This window comes from Sturnus vulgaris, chromosome 7 (genome assembly GCF_052056855.1).
Source record: "Sturnus vulgaris isolate bStuVul1 chromosome 7, bStuVul1.hap1, whole genome shotgun sequence".
Lineage (NCBI taxonomy): Eukaryota > Metazoa > Chordata > Aves > Passeriformes > Sturnidae > Sturnus > Sturnus vulgaris.
The window spans coordinates 72,388-89,506 of record NC_142249.1 but is presented as its reverse complement, the minus strand read 5'-3'; the positions used below and the strand labels follow the sequence as shown (position 1 = coordinate 89,506).

The window sequence follows — 17,119 nt, the reverse complement described above, 5'->3', positions numbered from 1 at the left end:
GGTCTGAATTCTGGAGTCAGTCTGCATCCAGTGCTGCACCCAGAGGCCATACGGGCTCTTCTCCAGGCTCCTGGTGCGGGGAGCGCCTGGCAAAGGAGCCCCAACCCTTCCCTCCCGCTGCAGCTTGGCCTGGCACCATGGAGCCCTGCCTGCCCAGTGCCCAGTATTCGGGCAAGGAGGGCAGGGGGGCCCTGCAGAGGCTGTCGTCTGAGTGCTGCCAATATGGAGCAGGGGGCAGAGGCAGGGCTGGTGGCCAGCCCGGGCCCCCATGGCTGCCCAGGCCACGGTACTGTTATCAAGGCCCCCCCTGACACAGAGCTCTGGCCCCTCAGAGCTGCTGCCACCATGGGCAGGGCAGCGATGTCCCCTTGAGTATGGCTGCCCAAGCAGCTCTGGGTGCAACAGAAACAGCACAGAGTGTGCACAGGAATGAGCACAAGAAGAGCAAGTCTGCTTCCAGCACTTCCCTTGGCTGCTCCCTCAGGGTGCTGGCATTGTACTTGAGGATACAGAACAGCTTCTCCTCCCAGAGTTATCATGACCACTTTGCAAATGCACTGGAGCTCAGCTTCTGGCCTCAGCTGGATACACAGAAAATGCTGCATTAAACTTAAGACTTGGCTGTTTTTTATTTCAGAATTATTGAAAAACATGCAGAAAAGCCCAAGGAAACATGACAGTGTCTCTGCAGAGTCTGTTTGTCCTGTGAAATTCAGCAGCTGTTGGTGTTTTTGTGCTACTGCTAATCCCTTCTATAGAAAAAATCATTTCAGGAAGGAGCACAGCCCCCAGTGCACATGGGCTTTGGCTCCCTCTGGCACAGAAGCCCCCAGGGGCACAGGTCTCTGGGGCAGTAGCCGGGCACCAGCGCTGCCAGGGCTCAGAGGGGTGGCAGCTCTGCTTGAGCTGGGACTCTGCCACACCTGCTGATTTCAGTGCTGGCCGGGCCCCAGGAGTCAGAGCAGCATTCATGCCCTGGCCCACACGTTCCTTGTCTGTGTCACACCCACGGGTTTAGGATGGCCACCAGCTGGGACATGTCCCAAAGAGGCCAAGCCAGTTTCTCTGGAAGGCCCTGTGGCCTTCCTGGTGCAGCTGTGTTGGCAGCCCTGGGGGCTCCTTCTGCTGTCCTGAGCCCACAGAAGAGGGCAGTGTTTGCTGAGGGTTTGAGCCGTTCCTAAGGATCCCGTCTGTCTGCCCCAGCACAACAGCCTGAGGAGCTGGAGCCATTTCAGCCAATACAGGAGGGTGAATGGCAGAGCTGGGCCACAGGGTTGATGGCTGCTACCAGCTTAGCCCCATCCCATCCCATCCCATCCCCTGTAGACACACCCATGGACAGGACAGAAGAGGGGCCGGGCAGACAGCTCGCAGTGGCCGTGCTCCATCCCCTGGGGCATCCCGGGGCTGTCCCTGCCTGGGGAATGCAGGGCTGGGCTGTGTTCTCCAGCCTCTCCCGCAGCCCCTCAGCTCTGGCTGCGCTCGCTCTTTGCCAGGTGCAGCCATGGAGCCAATACAAGAGCAGGAACCTGCACCTGACTGCTGGAGCTTTATAGGCCAGGTACTCTGGGCCATCCCCAAAGGTGCAGCCACACACCACTGCTGGAGCACTCTGTGGGACATCTGTCTCTTCCCTGCCTTCCCTTCTCTTGCAGATGTTTCAGAGCCTCATAGGCACTTGCCACAGAGAGATCAAAACTCTGCTGTCTGAGGGAGCAAAAAGCCTCGCTCTGTACCCACTCAGAGCCTGGTTGCAGCTCCCAGTCTGGATCATTTTGGGACAAGTGTTGTCTCTAGTCCAACTGAAATAAGCAGTTTGTAGTCAGAGCTTGAGCCTCACAGGGATCATGTCGGTCCTCAGGCTGTGTCTGATGGGGGTCCATCTGTCTGATGGACCCCCTCAGCCTTTGAGGCCAGCCTGGTGTGCTGGGAATGGAAGCACTTCTCTGGGGAAGTTGCTTCCTCTGGCAGCTTTCCATCTCTCCCTGTGCATTCTCCAGGTGCCTGGCATGGTGAGGAACATGCATCAGGGACTCGTGTCCAGTGCATCTCCAGATGACAAGCTCTTCATCAACATCCTGAGGCTGACTGAGGCACAGCCTGCTGATGTTGCAGTCACCCTCCTGCACTGTGCCCCATCATGTGATAGGTATGGAAGCCACCTTTCTTGTGGCCTCAGTGCTCACCAGCTTTTAGGGCCCATCACCCTAGACAGTCAGTCCAATGTGCTTTGATAGGCAGAGAGTTCCAAGAGCCACCAGGCCCTTTGTTTCCCAGCTGCGGCATGTCAGCTACCCAGCCTGCTGCCATGCTCCCTCCCTGCCCCTCAGGGCATTAGGGCTCTTTCACCTGGGTTTCCACTGCTGCCCAGGCCATGGTGCTGTGGCTGAGATCCTCTGACACACAGCTCTGGTCCCACAGAGCTGCTGCAATCACGTGGAGGACAATAGCCTCATCAGAAATGGCAGTGGAGAAAGTGCTACCACCACTGCTTTGTGTGATGGAGGACTGGCCACTGCACAGAACCTCTGACAGAGATGACATGGAAATCTTTGCCCTGGCTGTGAGTTTCTGGAACTGGCCTTTACTCACCCCAAAGCCGCCTCTCCAGCAGCTCTCCACCCTCCTTCCCCCACCGCATCTCCCTGCCTCAGGCACTGCGCTGAATCCTGGCCTAGGGGCAGCTTCAGGGGCACCAGGCCCGGTGCTCCCTCTGCGTCTCCCCTGGCCTCTCCGTGCCACGCTCGGGCCCTGCCGCACCGACACCTGGGCACTGAGCGCTGTCTCGGGGTGCTTTGTCCTTTGCAGGCAACTGTGGTGATTTGGGAGATTCTCCGCCTGCCCTGGTGCCCAGAGCCATTTACAAAGTCTTTCCCTCGAATCTTCTTGGCTCTTCTGTTCCAAGTGTTCTTCAGCACAGAAAAGGCGTCAGAGGAGGCCGATAACTTCTGGAGAGAACGCCGAAAGGACCACCGCCTTCCCGCCAGCATCAACAGGTGCTCCATGCCAGCCCCTGAACTTTGACACGCCCTCGTGGCCAGGGCCAGTGCTCCCAGCATGACCTGAGCTTTGCTCTGCACACAAGTTTGCAGTGCAGACTGTGAAGGCTCTGCTCTGCCGACTGCGGTGTCTGGATTTACGGATGGCCATGGAGCGCAAGCGTGGCTGGGACACGCTGCTCTGTGCTGACAGCCAGCACTATGCCGTGGGTCTGCTGGCCAGGTGAGATCCCCTGCTCTCCACTGCCCCCAGCATTTGTGTTCTGTGCCCGGGGCAGCAGGCGGGGCTGGGGCCGAGCTGCGGCGGGGCGGGGAGGGAGATCGGGCCCGGCGCCGTGGAGCCCCGGCTGCCCTCGGCGCTGCTGCCGCCCTGTCGCAGCCGTGCCCTTGGGCGTCAGGATGCGGCAAGGGCCCGGGCTGAGCCCTGCCGGGCCACGAGGGCGTGTGGCCACAGGGCTGGCAGCGCCGCTGGCAGGGATCTGTGCCGCTGGGCAGAGCCGTGACAGGCTCTCTCGTTCCCAGGGCTCGCCGGGCGGAGCTTGAGGAGACAGCAGGAAGATCTGCAGCTCATCTACAGAGGTGAGTGAGGGCAGAGGGCTGTCAGCGGGGACTGGCAGGAGGAGCTGCAAGCCCTCGCCCGGCTGCGGAGGGCTCTGCTCCTTGTGCAGACGGGGGTCCGTGTGGGCAGAGCACACCGAGATTTCTGGAATGCGCCGGGGGTATTCATGGCCAGCAACGTGATCCCGTTGGTCTCTTCAGTCTCTTGGCCATAGCAAGAGCTAGGTGGAATGGCCCTGGCAGGAAGATCTCCTTGGATTCCCTCAGATTCGGGCTCTGACCATGGCTCTTCTCCTTTCTCTTCCAGCCCTTCAAGCCCTGAGCTCAGACAACAGCCCTTCCCACCCAAGCACAGTAACTCAACTTGTGTTCAACCAAAGAGCTGCAGAACTTCCTTCATCTGCTGGCTCAGACAAACCAGTGTCCCTTTAAGACTTTCCGGTTCCACAGAAGATGATCAGCTGTAGCTCCAAGCACCACTGATGATTGGCACCGTTCTTGTAGCTTCAGCCCTCTCTGTGCCTGTAGCTAGCTCCCTCCCTGCAGGCTTCAGACCCTGCCCATCCCGTTTTTTTCCCCTCCACTCTCTGTCCCTTTTGACAGCTCCGTCCCTCCAGCCCTCAGACCCTGCCCATCCCCTTCTTTCCCCTGCAGCTCATCCCTTTGCTTTGCCTTCCATCAATAAACAGTTTGGCTTCTTCACTTTGCCTGCATCTCTGTGGAGCTCAAGCAGCGCAAATCCAGAGCCCTGGCACACACACAGGCTCCTGCTGCCGTTCTCTTCCATGCCATGTTTTGTGCAGAGGCGCACAGGAACGAGGGCAGATCAGGCTGGCAAGGTCCCTGTGCTGAAGGTGCAGTTCCACAACACTGTGGAATGAAAGATCTTGCTGAGCACGCTGAAGCCCTGGGTTTTAGAAGAACCAACCTGAGCATCCTCTGAACGCAGCTGGGAGGGGTTCCATGGCAAGCATGCACAGAGGGCAAAGGAGCTTGGAATGTTGGAAGGTTTCAAGAACAGCTTCCTGAAAGCACAGCAAGCAATGCTCCACCCTTGCACAGGGTCAGGAAGAGGGCGGAAGCAGAGAGCATCAGGACTTATCAGGGTAGGCGTTTCTGGTAGCTTGGCATTAGCAGGCCTTAAAATAGGGGCGTGCTGTGGAGCAAGCCCAGCTGAAATACCCTGAGAGGAGCCAGCCCAGTGCTCCCTGCTTCTCTCTGCTGACACCAGATCGTTTGTCTGCTTTTGGGATGACCCTGGCTCTGTCAGGGGCTGCTACATGGACACGAGACAGCCGCTCCTGTCCCACTGGGTCCCAGCAGTGCCTCGCAGCAGTCCTGCGTGCACATCAGGATGCTGGCCAAGAGAGGTCCTGGAAACTGAGGCAGCTGATTTTAAGCTTTTGCAGGTGCCTACAGGTCAAGGCCAACGGTGTTCCCTCGGGATATAGCTGTCCTGAGGGTTCTCCCCAGAGCTGCCTGATACCGCCCACTCCTTGTGGCACCAGGTGCTTTGCTGTGGAATGTTCTGCCTCCTCCAAGAGTCCAGAGGGAGCTGGAAAAAGAGCTTGCCAGGCCGCTCTCCATCCTTTCCCAGCAGTGCTGCTCAAGTGCAGGAGTCCAAGCTGAGCACCAATGTGCAAATGTAACAGCCGTGCACAGGGAGGGTTGGTGGGAAGGATGATCCAGGAACCATAGACCTGGCAGCCTGAGCTTGCTACTGGGGAAGTCCTTGGAGCAGATCCTCCTGAGTGCCATCCCACGGCACGTGCAGGGAACCAAGGGGTCTGCTGGAGGCTGGGAAAGCTCTGCGGAGGGATGGGGATAGCTCGGGGTCCTGGCAGGGTGCTGGGGGCTTGTGTGTGGCTGTTTAGGGGGGTTAGTGTTGGTGGGCGTCTTGGGGAAGGAGTTGTCTGGAAGGTGAGAGGTTTAGGCTGGAACTGGAGTCAGCTTGAAGGCAGCATCTGTGCTTTGGCACAGCTTAGGTTATGGAGGGCAGAAGGAACAGCTGTGACATTTCCTGCTAGTGGTCCTGATTGTCCCACAGGGAAGAAGAGGGGAGACCTGTACTTGATGAGCCACTTAGCTATCTGTACCAGGAGGAGGATTAGCCATTTTGCCATCTACTCATTTGTTTGGCCTAATTGTGTAACACTGAGTGGACTTGGATTTCTTGCAAGCTTTTATTCCTTCATAGAATTAGGATGTTATCATCTCTTCATTGAAAACCATTTGCAAAGCCTCTGTGTAGTGTTGTTTTGTAAAGTGACTCTCAGTGGATGGCATTAAGGCAAACGAGTTGCTGCTTTGAGATGGGAAGCAAACTTCCAAATCTATCCCATTCTCAGGCCATGCCAATATATTTGGGAAGTTTGCAACTGTTCGGAACGACTTGAGTTGAGCAATGGGAAGGAAAGCTTTCCTGATTTGAGGATTCTTAAATGCCCTGAGCCCACAGAGCAGGGCAGCGTTTGCTTATGATTTGAGCCATTCCTAACATTCCTGTCGGGCTGTCTTAGACATTTGAGCCAAGGGATTCCTTCCAACCTGGGCCGCTTTGGGTGGGCTCAGGGTGTCCCCAGGGCAGGTGGCAGTGTGTGCAAGGGCCCTTTGTGACACGGTGCACCATGGTCACTGTGGCATGGAACGGTGTCAAAGGACCCTTTGTGATGTATGGTGACATAGGAGCAGGCGGTGACACGGCCACACCAGAGTGCTTGGAGCACGCGACGGGACAGGACGCGCCAGAGCGGTGCTGTGAGGAGCCCCCACACAGCGCACTCGTTCGTGCCTGACCCGGAGCTTTTCGGAGGCGTTATTCCTGCAGGTGACCTCGAGGACAGACCACAGGGCTTGGTGGCCCGTGGCCTTCCCGAGGCTTTTCTTTTCCAGGTGCACTCGCGGCCAAACCACGGGACTTTCTGACCTGAATCATTTATGAGGAGTCTCCTCCCCTTGTGGCAGGAGCCCTCAAGACCAGAGCGCAGGACTTGCTGTCCTGCAGCCTTCCTGAGGCTTCTCTGCCGTGGGTGTCTTCAAGGCACAACTGCACGGCTTGTTGCTTCACAGCTTTGCTGAGGCATCTCTCTTGAAGGTGCCCTCAAGGCCAGACTCTGGCATGGCGGGCAGATTTCTCAGCCTGTTCAAAGTTTTCAGAGGGAAAAAAAAGAAAAGCCCTGGAGTTTCCCCAGCACAACAGCCTGAAGAGCTGGAGCCGTTTCAGCCAATGTGGGATGGTGAGTGGTAGAGCAGGGCCACAGGGCTGATGGCTGCTGCCAGCTTGGCCCCATCCCATCCCAGCAACTGTGGACATGCCCATGGACAGGACAGAAGAGGGGCCAGGCAGACAGGCCGCAGTGGCTGTGCTCCATCCCCTAGGGCATCCCGGGGCTGTCCCTGCCTGGGGAATGCAGGGCTGGGCTGTGTTCTCCAGCCTCTCCCGCAGCCCCTCAGCTCTGGCTGTGCTCACTCCTTGGCAGGTGCAGCCATGGACCCAACACAAGAGCAGAAACCCACCCGTGGCCCCTTCCGCAGAGCACTGAAGGTACCTGCAGCCATCCCCAGCTGGGCTGGGCCGGCTGCCACTGCTCAGCCCAGCACAGCACTTGGAGAATGCCATGGAACTTGCCTCTCTTCCCTGTCCTTCGTTCTCCTGCAGATGTTCCGCAAGTTTGTGCCCGTTCGCTGTAGAAAGACCAGCAGCACAGCAACAGAGAGCACAGTTGAGCCTGACTCCAGGCTGACCGAGCTCCAGGCAGAGCCCGATGTCAGCCCAGATTCGGCTGAGCGCTCAGACGACTCTGACACAGCAATGAATGATGACAGGACAAAGGCTGACATGGCAGTGACTGAGGACGTGGCCATGACAAACGCCAACACTGGAGAGACTCAGGGCATCACAAATACTGACAGCACTTCCACTCCCACTCTGAGCCAGGACCTCATAGTGGACTACTTCACGGACCCTTGCGTTTCTTCTCAGCAGCACGTAAGCACCCTGGAGCCAAGGCTCGAGGCCTCACAGGGTTGTGTGCCCACTCACGCCATGGTCACCGGGCCTTCTCAGTCTTTGAGGGAACCACAGTGTGGTGGGGAGGGAAGCACTTCTTGGGGGAAGCTGGGGAGTTCCTCCCTTGGACAGCACTCCAAGCCTCCCCCACCCCCTCCAGGTGCCAGCCATGGTGAAAAGCATTCACCAGAGTCTCATGTCCAGTGCCACTGTGGGTGTCAGTCTGCGCACTGACATTCTGAGGCTGGCTGGAGAGCACCCTGCTGACGTGGTGCTGACCCTCCTGCACTGTGCCCCAACGTGTGACAGGTACTGGACCCACATGCCTTGAGAGCTCAAGCCTCACCAGCCTTTAGGGCCCACCACCCTGTACAGCCTGTCCAATGGGCTCTGCCAGACAGGCAGACAGGTCCAGGACCCTCATGCCCCTCTGTCTCCTGAGACTGCTGCCATTCTCCCTGCCTGGCCCTCAGGGCACCGGGACTCTGTCACCTGGGCCCCACAGCTGCACAGGGCACTGTACTGTGACTGAGACACCCCTGACACAGAGCTCCAATCTCACAGAGCTGCTGCAAGAATGTGGACAGCCATAGGCTCATCAGGACCAACAGTGGAGAAGGTGCTTCCAACTCTGCTGTGTGTGATGGAGGATTGGCCTCTGCACAGCATGTGCACTTCTGATGGGGACAAAAAAGATGTTTTTGCCTTGGCTGTGAGTTTCTTGAACTGGCCTTTGCTTGCTCCCCAGTCGCCTTTCCAGCAGATCTCCATCCTCTCTGTGCCTCAGGCGCTGGGCTGAGACCTGGGCTAGGGACAGGCTCAGGAGGCACCAGGCCTGCTGCTGCTCCTGCCTCTCCCCTCAGGCCCTGCCCCATGGACACCTCAGCACTGAGCGCTGTCTGAGGCTGCTTTTTTTGCAGGCAACTCTGGTGATCTGGCTAATTGTGCCTCAGTGCCCCAAGGCAATGATGATGTATTCCTCCCGCCTGTTTGTGGCTCTGCTCTCCCATATTGTCATCAGCACACAGCAGATACCTGAGGAAGTTGCTAACTTCTGGAGAGCGTGCCGGGAGGATCACCGCCTTCCCATCAAGCCCAACAGGTCCAGTCCCAGTCCTGTCCTTCCCATGCCCTTGTGGCCCGTGCCAGTGCTCCCAGTAGGACCTGGGCTTTTTTCTCCACACAGGTTTGCAGTGCAGACCATGAAGGCTCTGCTCTTCTGTCTGCAGTATGACCCTGAGGTGATGGCCATGGAGCGCAAGTGTGGCTGGGACACGCTGCTCTGTGCTGACACCCAGCACTATGCCGTGGGTCTGCTGGCCAGGTGAGACCCCCCATTTCCCCTCTGCCCCCAACATTTGTGCTCAATGCCCGGGATGCCCCACACAGTCCCTGTGGTCATGGGCCAGAGGGCCTTGTCACAGAGGGATGGCCAGTCAGACTGGAAAAGGCTGGGTGAGGAGGTGTCCAGAAGGGGCAGCCTCCCAAAGTGCCCACATCACCTCCAGGGATGCTGGGGAAAGACTGGATCTCTGTGAGTCAGTCCTGAGAGAGTTTTGCCCGCCCACCTTTGTTTCTTGGTGCTTTCTTCCCTCACCAGGGAGATGCGCCGTGCCTCCCTCTTGTTGTGTTCTGGGATTGCCTGCCGCCTGCTTGGGCGGCTCAGCAGGGAAGAGCCACACTGGGATCTGCCCTTCCTGGCATTCCTTGTGGAGGTGAGCCTGATGGCCAGTGCTGCCTCGCTGAGCTCCCTCCCAGCTCTCTGTCCTTTCGTCACCACAGGTGCCTGGACAGTGCTAGTGCCCTGTGCTGATCTCTGAGCCCAGCCCTGTGCGGTTCCGGGCTCCTGCCAGCTGGATCCCCTTTCACTGCCCTGTGCCTTTCAGGTGCTGGACTGCTTGGATTTCACTAAATGTGGTGACAGCATCCTTGAGATCATGTCAAGGCACCTGCAGAACAAGTGCAGGGAGAGACGTCGCCTGGCACTCAGAGGCCTTGTGGTGCTCAGCAAGGATCCCTCGATGGTGAGAAGGGGGCAGGGCTGAAGCTGTGCTGGGGAAAGCTGCCCCTTGGGCTGCCTGGGCTTCAGGAGCTGCAGCAGATGCTCCCAGCTCTTCTGCCTCACCTCTCTGAGTTCTTTGGGACAGGCCTTTGGCCTCTGGGCCCTGTGGCAGCAAGGTGGGGTTGCAGTGCCAGCGTGGTGTTGGTTCACGGCTTCACAACACAGCCTTGTGTTCCACACAGGCCAGAAAAATGTGCAGCCTGTCTCCAAGTCTCCTGCAGCTGCTGGGTGATGCAGATGGAGAGGTGGTTGCCATGACCCTCCGTGTGTTCACGAATGTCCTCCAGGACAAAACCATCCTGATATCCAGCACCACCGCCCCGAAGCTGGCCGAGGCACTCCTCGTGCTCTTTGAAAACGTAAGGCTCTGTGTCCCCAGGCACTGGCACTGGATGCCCAGAAACATTTTGCCCCATTTATTTTTGGACCTTTGTCCGGGTGACCCTAGAGTAATTACTCTTACGATCCTATCTTCTTATCTTCCAGGACAATAGCCATGTGCAGGTGCTTGCCCTTGACCTCTTCTTCAGGATGACAGAGTTGGTACTAGACGAGGCAAAAAAGCCACTGATGAAGATTTTGAGCCAGAGCCTACTCCCACTGTTCTTCCACTGCCATGAGGAGCATGAGCACGTGGCGAAGGTGAGGTTTTGTGTGATGCTGGTGGATCTCTGGAAGGGTCTCGGCTGCCTCCTGACCTGGCACCTCCCGAGCTGCAGCCTCCTCCCAGCCTTGGCACAGAGACACGAGTCCTGTGCTCTGGGCTGTGGGGCCATCTCTGCATCTCTGCTGCTCTCCAGGCCTCTCGGGAAACACTGCTTCGTGTGCTCGACTTCCTGAAGAGAAGGAATCTCGAGAAGCTGATGAAGAAGGAGCAGCTGTTGAAGTTTGCCGAGTGCCTGGTAAGGAGGGCCTGGAAGCACCAGGCTCAGCCTGGAGAAGTCCCCTGAGCACGGTGCTCACTGTGTGCGCTTGGCAGCTGTGGCCCTGCCCAGGGCTGCACGCAGGAGCCGCACGGGCTCTTCTCCAGGCTCCTGGGGGCCCGAGCCGGGTGCCGACGGAGCCCCGGCCCAGCGGCTGCTGGCCGCGCCTCAGGGCTGTGCGGGCAGGGGAGGCCGGGGCCGGCCAAAGCGGGGAGCGCCTGGCAAAGGGGCACAAAGCCCGGCCCGACCCCTCCCTCCCGCCTCTCTCTCCAGCTGGCAGACGACAGGAGCCGAGCGGCCGAGCACCTGCGCCAGGCCCTGCCGTACGTGCAGAGCCCACAGGAGCCCCTCCGAGAGGCAGCCATCAGGTTCATCGGTGAGCCCGGGCTCCCTCCCCGCCCCGTCCCGCCGCAGCTCGGCCCCAGCCCCGCCTGCTGTCCCGGCAGCGGCATCCGGGCCCGGCGCCGTGGAGCCCCGGCTGCTCTCGGCGCTGCTGCCGCCCTGTCGCAGCCGTGCCCTTGGGCGTCAGGATGCGGCAAGGGCCCGGGCTGAGCCCTGCCGGGCCACGAGGGCGTGTGGCCACAGGGCTGGCAGCGCCGCTGGCAGGGATCTTTGCCGCTGGGCAGAGCTGTGACAGGCTCTGTGTTCCCAGGCATCGCTGGGCGGCACCTGAGGGGTCAGCCAGGAGAGCTTGACATTCTCAGAGAGGGTGAGTGCGGGCAGCGGGCTATCAGTGGGGACTGGCAGGGGGAGCTGCAATCCCTGCCCCGGATGCGGCGGGCTTCGCTGCATGTGTGGACGGGGGGTGGCGTGGGCAGAGCTCAGAGAGATTTCAGGGACGCGGGCGGGGGGATTTGTGGCCAGCACCTTGCAGCTGATCCCGTTGGCCCCTCTTCTCTTTTGGCCATGGCAAGAGCTGGCTGGGATGGCCCTGGCAGGAAGGTCTCCTTGGATTCCCACAGATCCGGGCTCTGACTCTGTTCCTCTCTCTTCCAGCCCTTCAAGCCTTGAGGAGATACGGCCGCCCTTTCTAGACATCGTAGTTCAAGAGATATTCAATGAAAGACCTGCAGAACCATGCTCATCTGCTGGCTTAGAAGAAGTAGCGTCCCTTTAAGACCTCCAGATGCCATGGAAGATGAGGCTGCCTTGAGACCAGAAGAGACCAGCTGGAGCTCCAGGCACAGCTGATGATTGGCACATGGCTTCAGCCCTCTCCCTGCTTGTAGAGAGCTCTCTCCCTCCAGCCTTCAGATACTGCCCATCCTTTCCTCTTCTGTCCACTTCCACAATTCCTCCCTATTGCCTGCTCCATCCCTCCAGCCCTCAGACCCTGCCCATCCCCTTCTTTCCCCTGCAGCTCATCCCTTTGCTTTGCCTTCCATCAATAAACAGTTTGGCTTCTTCACTTTGCCTGCATCTCTGTGGAGCTCAAGCAGCGCAAATCCAGAGCCCTGGCACACACACAGGCTCCTGCTGCTCTTCCGTGCCGTGCTTTCTGTAGACACTCACAGGAACGAGGGCTGAACATGCTGGAAAAGTCTCTGTGCTGAAGGTCCAGATCCACAACACTGTGAAGTTAAAGGTCTTGCTGAGCACCCTGAAGCCCTGGGTTTTAGATGAGCCACTCCACCTGAGTATGCTCTGAATCCAGCTGGGTGGGATTGCATGGCAAGCATGCACAGAGGGCAAAGGAGCTTGGAATGCTGGAAGGTTTCAAGAACAGCTTCCTGAAAGCACAGCAAGCAATGCTCCATCCCTGCACAGGGTCAGGAAGAGGGCAGAAGCAGAGAGCATCAAGCCTTATCAGGGTGCTGTGTAGATTATATATTTTAGTGTGATAAATATATTATCGTTTAGACTCTCACAAAATATTATACTGGAGACTATGCTCTGTGTATTATAACATGAACAGTTGCAGAAGTAGCTAATGCCTTTATTTGTGTAACTAACTGACACTGGTGAAAATAACTCAGATAATTTTGTGCAATAGCCAATGTTGATTTAATGTACTTGTGGAGTATTTAATCTGTATGATAAGATAACATTGAAAAGAACCGGTAAATAAACATGGAAAGGAAGAATGCAGGATGGAATTTCCCACTGACCCTTGGGCTATCAAGAACTGTCAAACCACAGAACAGGGGGCCTTGTGAGGAAATAAAAGATAGGAATCTCTTCTGCAGTATGGCATGTACTTTAAGAAGACAGGTCAAGGGTCGAACCAAGCAAAAGAATTCCCTGTAAACTCAAAGGAATGTTTGAATATGTATAATCATCATGAATATGCATTTGACCAATGTAATGACAAAGCATATGAGAAAGTTTTGGTAACAGGTGTGCTTTTGGCCACTGACAGGCACCCAGCACTGTTAATTTGTCCCTTATTACTCCTTCTTAAACTATTGTAAAGAGTGAGCCTGGTTTCTCACATTAGTAAATCCAAAAAATTTAGCCAGATTATAACTGGAGTATTCAAAATTCCTGACACCCAGAATGTCGTTATTCCATGGGAGTTTAGGAGGGGGAGGATTCAAGATTCCACATGCTTGGAAGCCATGGGAATTTGGGAGTGGAACTGGAGGATGCAATGAACCCTGAATGCCGTTGCTCCAATGATTTTGTGTGAAGTTAAGAGGGCATGTGGAGGATTCGAAAATCCTGACACCCAGAATGCCACTATTCTATGGAAATTTAGGAGGGATAGCTGGAGGATTCGAAATTCTAAACGCCTGGACTGCCCTTATTCCATGCTTGTAGTGGGAATTGGGAAGGGGAAGTGAAGGATTCTAAATTCTCAACACCCAAAATGTCATGACTCTGTGGCAGTATAGTGGGAATTTGGGAAAGGAACTGGACGATTCTAAATTCCCAGTTCCTGGAATGTTGTAATTCAGTGGTTTTGGTGGGAATCTGGGAGGAGAGCTTGAGGATTCTAAATCCCCAATATCTTGAATGCTGTTATTCCATGGGAATTTGGGTGGGAAACAGGAGTATCCTAAATTCCTGAGACCTGGAATGTTGCTATTACTTGGGAATTTGGAGGGAATTTGGGAGGGTGTATGGGGGATTCTAAATTCCTGACACACGGAATGCCGTTATTCCATGGCAAACTGGTAGGGGAGCTGGCAAATTATAAATTCCCAATGCCCCGAATGCTGAAACTCCATAGGAACTTGGGAGGGCATATGGATGATTAGAAATTCCTGATGCCTGGAATGCTGTTATTCCATGGGGATTTGAGTGCAGAGCTAGAGGATTCCAAATGACTGACGCCCAGAATTCTGTCATTCCCTGTGAATCTGGAAGGGCAACTGGTGAATTCTAAATTCCCAATGCCAGGAATGCCATAATTCCATGGGAATTTGGGAGGGGAACTAGAGGATTCCAAATTCCCCATGCCGGGAAGGATGTTATTCCATGGGAATTTGGGAGGGCATATGGTCAGTTTGAAATTCCTGACACCTGGAATACCATTCTTCCTTGGGAATTTGGGTAGGGAACTGGAGTATTTGAAATTCCTCACACCTGGAATGCTGTTATTCCTTGGGAATTTGGTGGGAATTTGGGAGGGTGTAAGGGGGATTCTAAATTCCCAACACCCGGAATGCCATTATGCCATGAGAAATTGGGAGAACTGGAGGAGTCCCAGTTCCTGGCACTTGGAGTTCTGTTATTCCCTTGGACTTTGGGAGGGGAACTGGAGGATTCCCACATCTCAATGCCCGGAAGGCGGTAATGCCATGGGAAATTGGGAGGGGAAGTAGAAGATGCCAAATTCCCAATGCCTGGATTGCTGTTCTTCCATGGGAATTTGGGAGGGCCTATGTAAGACTCGAAATTCCTGATGCCCCGAATGCCATTATTCCATGGGTAACTGGGAGGGTGTAAGGGTCGGTCCAAAGTTTCCCTCGATTTTGCCTCCCGACCGATGCTAGAAGAGACCTCGAGGACCCCCACCCAGGCTGACTCCCAACAATGGTTTCCTGGCCTGGCCAAGGTGGATCCTCATGACTGTGTGCTGGTGCATTGTGTTCACTGGACTGTGCTGTCATGGCACCAAACAGAGGTTGTGTTGTACCAACTGAGGACTGCTTGACCACACCTGCCTCCTGCAGTACCACACAATGGTCCATAAATCTTCCCACCTCTTGGCCAGAAGCCACTTGCTTTGGAGAAGGACTATGAAAGAGCGACCCTCTGGGAAAGACCCTTTGAGATCTCTCCACTGATGAAGACCCATCTACCCTCTGGAGAAGACCCCTGAGATCTCTTCACGGACAAAGACTCGTCTATCGGATGACCCGTGAGGATGCCCGTCTTGTCTGTTGGTAGCTATTTTCCCATTCCCTTCTTTTCTTCCTCTCTCTCTATACTTTGTTTCCTATACCTCTCCCCTTTACCGTAACTGAGTTGTTGGCATTTGATGAAATGCATTGCTGTTGTTGAATAAACTGATTTTCTGCTGTTGAATAAACTGATTTTGTCCCCTGCACTTTGCCTGTTTGCACCTTTAAGATCGGAAGAACCATCACGACCCCCGCTCTGCATTAATAGCGGATCGTGACAGAGGGAAACTGGAGGATTCCAAATTCCCCATTCCTGGAATGCTGTTATTCCATGGGGATTTGGGTGCAGACCTCGAAGATTCCAAACTCCTGCCGCCCAGAATTCTGTCATTCCCTGGGAATTTGGAAGGGAACTGGTGAATTCTAAATTCCTAATGCCAGGAATGCCATAATTCTATGGGAATTTGGGAGGGGAACTAGAGGATTCCAAATTCCCCATGCCGGGAAGGATGTTATTCCATGGAAGTTTGGGAGGACCTATGGAAGATTGGAAATTCCTGACATCTGGAATGCTGTTATTCCTTGACAATTTGGTGGGGTTTTGGCATGGCTTATGTGGGATTCTAAATTCCCGACACTCGGAATGCCATTTTTCCATGGGAATTTGGGAGGGGAACTAGAGGATTTGAAAGTCCTGACATCTAGAATGCTGTAATTCCATTGTTTTAGTGGGAATTTGAGAGGGGAGAAAGAAGATTCTAATTTCTCAGTGCCAGGGATGTTGTTATTCCATGGTTTCCCAGCATTGCCCACCAAATACAACCCTGGACCTTCAAATACAACTTTTCCCATTCAAATACAACCTTTGACCATCAAATCCTACTCTTGGACTTCAACCTGGACTATCAAATTCAACCTTTAACCACCTGGGATGGGATGGGATGGGATGGGATGGGATGGGATGGGATGGGATGGGGCCAAGCTGGATGCAGGAACCAGCCCTGAGGCCCAGCTCTGCCACTCACCCTCCTGTGCTGGCTGGAACGGCACCACCTCTTCAGTCTCCTGTGCTGGGGCAGCTCCAGGGCTTTCTTCCTCCTCTGTCACCCAGGCCAGCTTGGGCACTCTCGGGAGTCTCTGCTCCATGTCAGTGCCTGGATTGATGGCTACTGGCAGGAGAGATGCCTTGGAAAAGCTCCGAGTCAGCATGTCCTTCAGTCGTGCCTGGAAGGCACCTGCAAGAGAGAAGCCTCAGGAAGGCTCCAGGAGAGCAGGTCCTGCTGAAACAGTTAATGAGAGCCTTCTGTCTTGGGGTGACTGCATGATGCCTATATATCCCCAAATCGTCTGTTCTGTTGGTGTTGAATATTAAATTCTGCAACTTTAAGACTGGTTCCAGGAGTGAAAGGGCAGGGCGGGGGGAGAAGAAGAAGTGCAGAGTTTGTTATCAGAGACTGCACGGGCTCCCCCGCATTCCTGCTCTTGGACTGTGTTGTCTGCGGTGGACAGTGTGAGAGAGAGCTCTCCTTTGCTCTTGGTTAGTTTTTTGGCTAGCTGAGGCAGAGAAGCCCTCTGGATTGTTTTTTTCCCCCTTTTTCTGTTTTCCTGGAACTGTTTGAACCTGCTTTGGACTGAAAACCCAGAAGAGCACCAGGAGCTCACACCTGTGGCCCACCAGGCCTGGCCTGGGCCGCGGCATTTCCCAGCACCGGAGGGACTGAGAACAGACTGAGTGAGCCGGGCAGCCCACGGAAAGAACTTTTCTAAATCTGCCATCTCCTCGGAACGGCGAGAGGTTTTGCTGTTTGATATTGTTCATTGTTGCGCTGGGAGGTGTGTTGCCTGTTGAATAAACAGTTTTCTTTTTTCCACTTCTCTACAATTTTTTTTCCCTTTTTCCAGAGGGACCTCATTCAGAGGTTTCCTCCCAAATTTGCCCTAAACCAGGACAACTGCACAGGCCTAGAGGAGAAATTTGCAAAGGGCACGGGGTTGAAGACATCCAGCCTTCATCAAAGGACCACTGAGGAAGACGCGGAGCCTTCCTCAGTGCCACCGCTGGAGTGCACTGCACCTGTGCTTGCCCTATGCTAATGAAAATCGTGAGTTTTAAGAAAAATTTACAAAACCACAACTTTTCTAAGGAGAACTATTAATGTGCATTAAATATAACCACGTATTGTAATTCCTGTGTGCCTGGGTGTGCACTGTTAGGAGGAGTGATCCCTGTGCACACAGCGTGCTGAATAAAGCAAACACTCACTTCTTGGACTTTGTCT

General features: G+C 55.3%; 1 protein-coding gene across 1 annotated transcript; it reads left to right on the top strand.

Annotated features, from left to right (window-relative positions):
- Nucleotides 1-3,020: 3,020 nt before the first annotated feature.
- Nucleotides 3,021-10,325, top strand: LOC148223077 (maestro heat-like repeat-containing protein family member 7). Its single transcript, XM_088167490.1, has 12 exons — nucleotides 3,021-3,222; nucleotides 3,522-3,578; nucleotides 3,865-7,101; nucleotides 7,216-7,545; nucleotides 8,131-8,278; nucleotides 8,487-8,668; nucleotides 8,753-8,890; nucleotides 9,167-9,281; nucleotides 9,453-9,590; nucleotides 9,811-9,987; nucleotides 10,115-10,257; nucleotides 10,307-10,325. The coding sequence occupies exons 5-12, from the start codon at nucleotides 8,144-8,146 to the stop codon at nucleotides 10,323-10,325; spliced, it is 1,047 nt and encodes a 348-aa protein (XP_088023616.1). The 5' UTR covers nucleotides 3,021-3,222; nucleotides 3,522-3,578; nucleotides 3,865-7,101; nucleotides 7,216-7,545; nucleotides 8,131-8,143.
- Nucleotides 10,326-17,119: the final 6,794 nt, after the last annotated feature.